General features: G+C 40.3%; 1 protein-coding gene across 1 annotated transcript; it reads right to left on the bottom strand.

Annotated features, from left to right (window-relative positions):
• Positions 1-11004: 11004 nt before the first annotated feature.
• Positions 11005-11172, bottom strand: SEPMUDRAFT_54959 (uncharacterized protein; the record flags this gene model as incomplete). The annotated part of the gene is made up of 1 exon (XM_016909322.1): positions 11005-11172. A coding segment is annotated over one exon (168 nt), but the record flags the coding sequence as incomplete, so codon positions are not given.
• Between the last annotated feature and the right edge of the window lie 110 nt (positions 11173-11282).

The following is an 11282-nucleotide window of genomic DNA, read 5'->3' as shown; positions in this document are numbered from 1 at the left end:
GTATCTTATTATTAACGAGAAGTCAATAATTAGCCTTAATTAACTTAAGATAATCGAACTACGCCTCTCTTAGGTACTTTCTAGTAGTTGATTCTTTAGAGGAATCAATATTGTCCTCTATAGAGACTTTTTCTAATTGCCTCTAGTCTCTAGTTCTCCGCTGTTTATAGTACCTTTAGACATAAAGGCAATAGAGATTGCAGGCCGGTAGGCCTACTACGCATTTAACTAGACAGTAGAATTAACTCGCTTAATACGCTAGTAGGGTATTGGCCAAATCGCATTCCGGAATACCCTCGAAGGTCTTCGTAGCAATACCCTTAAGTACTATAACTAGCAACTGCTTATATCTCGGTCTACCTCCTCGTTAACTGCTTATAAGCGCCGCTTTTTTAACGACGCTACGCGAATTTACTTTAGGAACGAAGACGTTAGAGATTGTAACGAACGCCGTCTACGAGAAACTAACAATCTAGTATTAAGGCTAAAGGCAAGGTATAATAATCCTACCGTTAGTAGTCGCGCTTCTATTAATAAATGTAGTTAACTAGAAGATAAGATTAAGGTAGCAATCGGATACAGAATTATGCTTTTAGCTAATATCTAGACCGAGACTAGCCTAGTTAATAGCGCTACTAGATACCTATACGATATTGAATAGCTAATTAGTACTACCGATCTACGCTCTACATTGCTATAGGCCCTTATTTTCCGTATTAAGCGTAACAGTTACAGTAGCCTATTCCTCTAGGAGTTTGACTTATACGTTACTATTCTACTGTTTAGAGCAAAGCGTATATTCTACCGTAGAGGCTAAGAACACTAGCGAGAGCAGTTTCCAATCCGTATTGCATTCGCTATAACCGTCTATAAGGCGTAGGGTATAACTCTAGAGAAAGCGGTTATTGATATTACTATACGCGAGTTCACCGCTAGATTACGTTATATAGCTGTTTCTCGTATCAAGAACATTAATACCCTTATGTTTAAGAAACCTAGGCCTCGTTATAGGTTAGGTTAGGTATAGGTTGGGTACAACCTAACGTTAATACCTAACCCCGCAAATAAGGTAGGTACCTAGCTTATAAGCTAGGTACAACCTAACGGAAAAAACCTAATAGGTATACCTAATAGGTATTGCGATAGGTATTACGTAAAACCTCTTCTAGATATAGAATAAACATAGTAAGCGCTTCTTGAACAGTAATAAGCCTCGTATATACTATACTACCTAAACTCGCTAACAATAGCTACTAACTATGCCTACCGACTACGAGAATTAGGAAAAAGCAAATTAATTCAGATTAGAAGATTACGGTAAGTACTTTAACATCTCCTTCTATAGCTAACAATACCTACTAACTATACCTGCCGACTACGAAAATTAGAAAAACCAAATTACTTTAGATCTTAGGCTTATAGTAAATACTTTAATATCTCCTTCTCTAGCCTAGCTAGAACGCGTATCTAGTATTTAAACCGACTTTCTATTACTATATACTACTGCCTTACTCTCTAGGCCTTACGTATCTCTATTCTTCGCTAGGCCGCTTAGAAAGCCGGCTCCGTCCTTATTAATAATAGGGTCCTTAAACAAGTAGCTCTAAGGATAAAGCGAGCTAAAATTTCTATCTCTAGTCTGTCTCGTTCGGTAATAGGCTCTTCTATAAGTATACTTAGTATCTTGTCGATACTTCCCCTAGCTACGAATTCTTACGTATCCCGATTATTCGCTTAATCTATAGCTACCGTATACGCTGCCCTTGCTATATCCTCTAATTCTGTTATCTCCTTATCAAACTCCTACTACGACTCCTCTTCTTTATCCTCTCTCTCTATATCTAGTCGACTCTCCTAGAGAGAATTAGGACCCGTCTCCTCTAAATCTAGATAATCGAAAGGATTATAGTCTTAGCTAAGCGAGATATCTTAATCCTAGGTACCTATACCCTCGTCGCTATACTGAAAATCTGCTTAACTAAGCGGTATACCTAGTTACCTAAAAGGAAAATCTGAATTCTCGGAAGCTATCTCCTCGTCTTCTTCTTCTTAAGTATTAATATAATCGAGGAGAGCCTAGAGATATTTATCCTCTGTCGTTAGGGGTACTGTATTATCGTCCTAAGTATTCTCCTTATTAGCTAGAGGATAACTAGTTTAAACGCTAGAATTAGTATCTAGATCGTATTCCGAGCTCTTATTACCGCTCGAAATTACGATAGTCGCCTACTTCTTACCGTCTGAATCGTTTAAACCCCTATTATCCTAATCGGCGCTAGGAGGATCTTAATCGTTCCCGTCTGTCTAGCTACTAGTATCTATATTATCCTAATCGGTACTAGGAGGATCTTAATTGTTACCGTCTATCTAGCTACCGGTGTCGCTATTATCCTAATCGGTACTAGGAGGATCTTAATTGTTCCTGTCTGTCTAGCTACCGGTGTCGCTATTATCCTAATCGGTACTAGGAGGATCTTGATTACTAGCCTCTATCTAGCTACTAGTACCGGTTTGAGTACCCGTTTAAGCGCTAGGGTTATTAGGATTATCTGAGCTCTCGTCTTTGCTTAAAGATACAGGAGTCTTCTTTCTCTTCTTCGTAGTCGGCTTCTTTAGAGTTAGCTTCGATTTCGTCTTCTTCGTCTTTAATCGAGGCTTATATATCGTACTCGGGTTAACTAGACTAGAGCTATAGAGAGCAACTACGTAATTGTCTAGCTAGATATTCTACTCCTTTAATAGCCTACGAAGACATTCGAGATCTTTCGCTATTACTATTACTCGCTTATAGTAGATAGCGAGAAGATTAGCTAAGGAAAAGACTTTGGTTACTATACTCTCGTACTATTCCTAGAGGATACCGAGTACGCTCGCTTAGATCCGTATAGGGAGGTAGTCTTCGGTAAAAAGGATAATAGTATCCCTAACGATACGTACGAACGCGAGCTTTAGGATATAGGATATAACCTCCTTCTAGCATTTTTCGATCTCCTATAAAGCTCCCTCTAAAAGAAATGTTAGTATATACCGACTATATATACCGACTACGTCTGCCGACCAGGTATACTTACTACCTCTCTTTTTTCGATTTTTCTTTATACCTACGGATAGAAGCCCTTTCCTACCCGTTACGCTAGGGAGTCTCTTTCTAGATATTCGTAGTACCTTTCTAGCGATTAAAAGCTTACGGCGCGCTACGAGTAACGGCGCTATAACGATAGTAGCAGCAGGCGGTATAGTAGGCAGAGTAGTAGGCGGAGTAGTAGGTAGAGTAGTAGGTAGAGTAGTAGGCAGAGTAGTAGGTAGAGTAGTAGGCGGAGGCTAGAAGGGGTTGTAGCGGGTAGGGGGCGGGGTAGGAGGGGGGGGGGGGGGGGGGGTTAATAACCAATGTTAATGTCGCAAGTTAGGTTTTTTTGGAAGTAGGGAATACCTTTAAAGGCGGCGGAATTCAGGGTCTAGGGGCGCGACTAATTAGAAGCTAGGGATTCTTTGTCTACGTAGGGTAGGCACCTGCCGTTTTTGGACAATAGAAGTAAGAAATAGTAAAGTAAGATCGCCGGAAATAGGAAATATTGATATAACGACCGTATAAGCAGTACCTAGCCCGTAAACAAGAGATCTAGAGATTTATATAGATATGATTAGTATAGGAGATAATATCTTACAGAAGCTCGTTTTCGGGTTATCTTATATATCTAGTACTAATTTTTTAAGTACTAGCCTCGAAAACGATGTTAGGAGTATATAGTCGGCAGACGTAGTCGGCGTATTGCTATAAGATCAAAGCTCGGCACTTGAATTCGCTTCTTCTATAAAGCGCTTCCGAATCTAGCGACAAAGTTTTATATCCTTCTATTATAAGGTTACCTGTTTTGCGTAAATCGCTAGTATATTAGAGACTTCGAGCTCCTATATAAGAAAAGCTTCCGTTACTTCCTATAAGCAAAGTAGAGCCTTAGCTTGAAAACGGTATATACTATTACTAGTATTGCTTACTAAATCTATCGTAATCTCTCGACAAATCCTTAAGAATAGAAGTCGGCGTATTAAAAGCTCCGTAGACTTCTAGTATTTCCTGATTTCTCGGAGAGCGGCTATACTAGCCTTCGTTCGTCTTCTCGCTTTAGGCGCCTTTCGAACAACGGGCTTTTTCTATAGTCGTTGACTTCCTAGTAGTCTCTTATTACTAGGATAGGTCTTCTGTACTACTTTTTTCGTACGTCCTAGTCTCCTTACGGCGAGACTTAGTCGAGGGGAAGCTATATTAGAGAGCTGTCGGTCTAATCTATTATAGATAATATGTAGCCCCTTTAGTTAAACCGATACTACCCTATCTTGACTACGCCGCTTAGTCGGCAGGTCTGAATCTTCGTTCGTTTTATTATTATTAACTTAACCTATACCTCTATCTACCTACCTCTCCTCCGTCTGCCTCTCCTCCGTCTGCCTCTCCTCTATCTACCTCTCCTCCGTCTGCCTCTCCTCCGTCTGCCTCTCCTCCGTCTGCCTCTCCTCCGTCTACCTCTCCTCCGTCGGCTTAACTGTCTAATCTAACTACTGTCGAGTCCTCTTATTACTTCCGCTATCGTAGGCAGCCTTCGAGAGTGCTTTAGCCTTCGTTTCTTTTTAACGTAGACTATCTCTTCTTTCCTAGTCGTCGTCGTCGTTAGGAAGAGAGGAAGAGACGTAGGAAGAGAGAGATTGTACGTCTATATTAGGCATTTTAAGAGTTTCGACTTAGTAGGAATATATAGGATAAGAAAAAAGCAAGAGAGGATAAGTTAGTAGGTATAAGGAAGACCCGGAAATCGCTAAGCCGCTTATCTCTCGAGTATATCGGATCGCGCAGGAAGGTAATTAGTAATTAGGACAGGGGTTCTATATATATCTATACTAGTATATTTCATATTATGTTATATAGTTTATACACCGACTATATCTACCGAATACGTTCTGCTCTAGCTACAAGATTTTACTTTTTTACTAGAAAGTACTACGATACCTTAAGAAGTTAGTAGTCTAACTATTTCTCTAGATAATGTAGTATTTATATATAATACCCTATAGCAGTTGTCCTAGTAATAGCGAATAAAGCGACAACAACTTATATTCGAAATAAAATTTAGATAGGGGGGAGGGTACTTAGGAAATCGACGATAATAGTAGTAGCAGAGGAGCTTAGTATAGGCGCGGAAGTGTAATATTGTTATAGAGGGTAGTGTTAGTACTCGGGGTTACGGGACAGGGTTCCGGCTGCTGCCTAAACCTTAAATCTCTTAGATAAGAGAAATTTTATTTCTTAAAGCGCTTCTACCCTACGTATCTACCTCCGTACGTACTACCGTATATACTACCGTACCTACCTCTATACCTATATCCCTACCTACGTCTGTACCTACCTCCGTACCGATACTACTATACCGAAACGGAAGAATATTACGCTAGAGACGCTAGAAAATAAGCGTACTAGGCTCGGGGCAGCTACGAAGTTACTTAAAGAATACTCTCTAAAGCCGAATACCCTACGGGACCGCGAGCGTACTACCGCTATAGACGAAGAGAAGAGAGCTTAGAATCGATATAGAAAGGCTCGCAATAAATCGTTCGTACGGTTTAAGAAGGCTTAGATTAAGTAGTCTAGCGAGTTTAGCGAGCTGAGTAGGGACCGTTAAGCTACCCTAGTTAAGGAATAGAGATCGATGTATATAGCAGAATATAACCGGAAAGCGTAAGTTTCGTAGTCGGCGTCTATAGTCGGCATCTGCGGTCGGTATTCCTACTTCCTGTTAAAGGCTAACTTCTCTAGTACTAGGAAGTAAGTAGAGACTAATCTAGCTCTCTTACCCGACGAACAGGCCGAAATCGATAAAGCTAACTAGTTCCTTAAGCTTAGAGAATAGAGATAGTAAAAGCAAATCAAAGATAACATTTCAAAAGGAGGATTAGGTTAAGTAGGAATAGGATACTCTTACTCTTAGTGAACGATACGATAAAGCACTTAGGGGCCTTAGTAACGAATGCCTTCCTTAAGAAACGATTCTTAATCCTTTATTATTAAAAGAGATTAATAAGGAGATAGCGAACTCTATTAGAACTTTTGCCTTTTAGGCAGCCTTTTCTACTTTTACGACTGCTTATAACTAATAGTATCGCTCGATCCGGAAGTTCTAGAACAAACTTATTGCTCTAGAGAGTCTAGTTCTCTCTAACGAGGCAGCTATAAAGCAGATTTTATAAATTATTAATAGCGAGACTAAAAAGGTAAGCTTATCTGCTAACTATACCTACCGACTATTTTCTAATAATCCTAGATCTGCGTTAGAGAAGTACGACTCCTACTACTATACGAGATTTTTAGCCTAATCGAGCATATAGTCTGCCGTAGTATCCTTGCCTAGAATGTCGTAGCCTAAAGGGCTTATTTAAGTAGTCTTCCTAGACCCTCCTAGCTAATACTAGAAAATTATAACTACTCCGCTAATAGTTTCCTTCTATTAGTAAGCTTGAAAGGGGAGAAGTACCTCGCGAAGATAGTATACAAGCTCTATAAGAGGGAGAATACTCTAAGCCGCGAACAGACTCTCTAGCCTAAGATAATAGCTGCCCTTATCGAGTGCAATATTAAAGAGTATAATAGGATTACTCTAGAGGCCTTTCTACTCCTACTACTATAAGAAGATAAACTATACCTAGTATCTTCGGGAATCGAGAAGGTACTTACGAAGGACTCTATATTCGCAACTTTGTTAGAGGGTTCGAGATTTTAGACTCGGAGGACTAGGAGCCTCGCCTATTTCAAGAAGACGAAGAGGGATAGAAGAAAGGGTAGGAGGGTTAGTAGTAAGAATCAGACTATCTAATAGGTTAGCTCGTAGCCGGAAGTAGGCCTACGAATTCTATTCGCTTAACCCCTATAGGATAGCGTACTAGGATTCTGAAATTCCTACTTTCCCTCCTTTCAATTCCTACGTTCCCTCTCCTCTATCCTCTCGTAACGGATTTACGACGTCGGAGTCTAAAATACTATGTTTTCGTCTTCCTTTGCTTCCTCTCTAGGAGTCGGAAGCTCCCGATTCGAATCCTCCTCGTAGCTAGAAAGCTTTTCTACTACCTCTATACGATCGAGCGCTCGCTTATACTAATAATATAGTTCCGCGACAAACCTCCTACCGAGCCTAATACTAGAGGACCGCCAATGTAGAACAGAGGTTCGTAAGCGTCGTATAAGACGGCCGACTATAGTAGAAGAAGATCTAGATTCCTCTCTCGTACTCTCTATTAAGCCGGACTATATTAGGGAGTAGGATATTAAGGCTAACTACTAGCTATAGAGGTTTAAGTATAAGGAGAACTTTAAGAAGTAGTACGAGGTACGCTAGTAGAACTATACTAGGAAGCGGCTCAAAAAGCGGAACGGTCGTACTATATTTAATCGGTCCCTAATTACCTAGAGGAGTAAGTCTCGGATATCTTAGGTATAGGATTTCCTAGAGGAGGGAATACTTTAAGAAGATGCGATACCTAAAGTCGTATATAGGTACTATAACGCTGTACTAAAACATCCTATACTAAATACCGGTACAACGTCTATTAAGAAGTATCTAGACTCCTCGAACTACTAGGAGAAATAAGATAAGCGAGGGTTTATAAAGGAGATGTTTACAACCGCAAAGCATCGATAAGTAAGTACTAACTACTAACGACTAGACCTGCCGACTATGCCTACCGACTATACCTACCGACTATATCTACCGACTACGTCTAAGTAACTATACTAAAACTTTATCTCTAGACTATAAGCAATCCGCGATAGACGAGGGACCTAGGCTATATACCGGACGATTTCCCGCGCTTATCCTTCGAGATAATTATCGATAATAGTCTACTATTCTAGTTCTTTGAACGACCGTTAGTAAAACAGACTTATATAGCCCTACTCCCGGGATAGGTCGAGACAATTCAGTTCAAATCCGCCTCGATATACTATAGAATACTCGGTACTAAGGTTTAAGAGTCTGCTGAATCCCTTAAGACCTATCTTACTAGTAGATTTAAGATAGCTATCGCGTATAATAGCTAGCAATCTAGAGGTATAAAAACCTTATTCCTTACTATCCGGGTCTACTAGATTAACGACTACTAGGTCTAGTACGAAGGGATGCTTAGCTTTCTATATATTACTAGCCGTTATACTAGTAATTACCTTACGGAGATACTATTCGAAATCTTATAAGAGTTTAAGATTAAGTACCGATTAACTGTAATTACCTACGACAATACCTCGAACAATAAGACCCTATATAATACGATATAAGACTACTTACTTTACTCTTCCTACTTCCTTCTAATATTCTATAGTGTTTTAGCGATTAATACTTATTAAGAGAGGTACGGTATAACGGCTAGGAGGCTAGCAACGAGCTTAGAGGAAGGTATAGAGAATAGTCCCGACTCGGAGATAGAAGAGGATAAGGAGGAGGCAATCGCGGAGTATAATCGAGCTAGCCGTCCCGAGCGATTTCCCTACTTTATATATACTACCTAGCTTCCCTTAAAGGCCTTTTTCGACCGCCTAGGGCTCTGTCCGACTAACGACCTTTCCGAATACTAGAATTATAAGAAAGATCGGTAGATATTATAGAGAAGGAGAAAACAGAGTAAGCAGATTAGCCGTCCTTAAGCTAATAGTATGCCTTACCTCCTTCTAAAGGTAAGATTAGTCTCTATAGCCTATTACCTATTAACCTTCCTATTTTTAAAGTATAGTCGGCTCTCGTAGTCGGTAATTATAGTCGGTACTCGAGATTCCCTTCGCTAATTTCAATCTCTAGATCCGGAAACTTTGCGTCTTTATTAACTCGAGCTCTTAAAGGTTCGAGTAGTTTATCGACCTATAGAAAGAGATACTTTAAAAGAAGGAGCTATTTGTAAAGCACCGTCGGTAGAATAGCGTTTAAGATCGGATCCTAAGGGTCGTTTAAGACGTAAAGATAAGGTAGTCCTTAATAACGTTAATACTCGATCGCTTTAGTAGACTACAAAGAGTTATCGAATCTTATATCGATCGACTCGACCTAAGTAAAGATATAGGTATCGATTCCGAAGAGTAGCAAAGGGTTAAGTACCTTATCGACCTTACGAAACTATTCGTAGCGGCGATAGTAACGATTAGAATAACGAAAGGTCCGACTATCTACCTTGTCCTTATATACTATAACTAGCTTTTCGACATTCTAGAGGAGGCGATAAAGCGACTTAAGAATAAGAGGATACCTTAGAAGAAGGATATATATTAGGTATACGAGGCTGCTTAGGCTAAGCTTAAGAAATATTATCGAGATACCTAGGATCGATTTAGCGATTACTATAGCATTAGTATTCTTCTTACCCCCTGCCTTAAGCGGAAGTTCTAGGTACGCGATAACTTTAGGGATAAAAGTTACTACGAGTATTACGAGGGTAAGCTAAGAACAGAGTAGGAGAAGAGCTATCGTCTATTATCGAGCACTTCTACCTACGAGTTACGTAGTAGAAGTAGTCGGTATAAGGGCTAGATCGACTTTACTCTTAGTAGGAGTATAGAGTTTTCTTAAACTTAACAACGTAGTACTCGTAAGGGTAACGAGCTTACCGACTATCTAGACGCTAATATAGATAAAGGGGATCTATTCGAGATACTAAAGATATAGTCTTCGCTTAAGCCTAAGTACTCTACTCTCGTACTAATAGCGTAGGTAGGCCTCATTATGGGTACAACCTACCCTGGTAGGTATGTAGGGTAGGTTGGGTATTGGCAATACCCAATAGGTATAGGTATTTAGCTAGGTAAACCCAACCTATCGGGTTGGGTACAAACCTAGTGGGTATTACGATACCCAGTAGGTATTGCGTACCTATTGGGTATTGATTTTTCGTAAACAGAAAGAAAAAGCCTAGAAACCGAGTGCCCTAAGAGCAAGTTATTTGAACTAGATATTAGAAAAGAAACTGTATATAAGCCCGATATAGATAAGAGGAGAAAGAGAGTAGTCAGATCGAATGAATAAATATAGAAGAATATATACGCTAGATTACAGCTTATAATATTTTGAAACTTAAGCACTATAGTCGGCAAATATAGTCGGTAGGTAAACTTTATACAAGCTCAAACCAAGCTCGCTATAATCGTCTCGTAGCATCCCGGAGGCACTCTTGCGCAAGCTTGAAGCTTAGGCGTACCGATCGCCTTAGCTCCTCTACCCTATCTCCCTTATCATCGCTGATTGCATCTAAGTTACTAATCCGTTCTATAAGATCTTTTGTCTGCTCTCGGTCTTCACTTAGGATCTCCTATAAAGTTAGAGTACTAAGAAGCGCTTGAGCAGCCTCTATAGCCTCGTAGGCGATAAGAACTCTAGTATCGTACTTATCGTCGCGGTAGCGGAAACGGGATACTATTAGTTCAGAGAATGTTAATACGGAGTATTAGCGATTGAAACGACTTTAGTGTCGAGCGATACTGAAATCGCGCTTATACCTAACTCCGGCTGTAGGAATACAGAGAATATCCCGCGCTATTAGTGCGAGAGTAGGGTACTTAGGCTTAAGCGAAGACTATATCTTCAGTACCTCGAATGGATCCCCTTTATCTATATTAGCGTCCAGATAGTCGGCAAGCTCGTTACCCTTACGAGTGCTACGTCGTTGAGTTTGAGAAGACTCTACACTCCTACTAAGAGTAAAGTCGATCTAGCCCTTATGCCGACTACTTCTACTACGTAACTCGTAGGTAGAAGTGCTCGATAATAGACGATAGCTCTTCTCCTACTCTGTTCTTAGCTTACCCTCGTAATACTCGCAGTAGCTTTTATCCCCGAAGTCATCGCGTACCTAGAACTTCCGCTTAAGGCAGGGGGTAAGGAGGACACTGATGCCGTAGTAATCGCTAAATCGATTCTAGGTATCTCGATAATATTTCTTAAGCTTAGCCTAAGTAGCCTCGCATACCTAATATACATCCTTCTTCTAAGGTATCCTCTTATTCTTGAGTCGCTTTATCGCCTCCTCTAGAATGTCGAAAAGCTGGTTGTAGTATACGAGGATAAGGTAGATAGTCGGACCTTTCGTTGTTCCGATCGTTGCTGTCGCCGCTGCGAATAGTTTCGTAAGGTCGATAAGGTACTTAACCCTTTGCTACTCTTCGGAATCGATACCTATATCTTTACTTAGGTCGAGTCGATCGATATAAGATTCGATAACTCTTTGTAGTCTGCTGAAGCGATCGAGCATTAACGTTGTTAAGG

Source organism: Sphaerulina musiva (assembly GCF_000320565.1).
Source record: "Sphaerulina musiva SO2202 unplaced genomic scaffold SEPMUscaffold_13, whole genome shotgun sequence".
Classification (NCBI taxonomy): domain Eukaryota; kingdom Fungi; phylum Ascomycota; class Dothideomycetes; order Mycosphaerellales; family Mycosphaerellaceae; genus Sphaerulina; species Sphaerulina musiva.
This window is presented reverse-complemented; position numbering and strand designations above follow the sequence as displayed.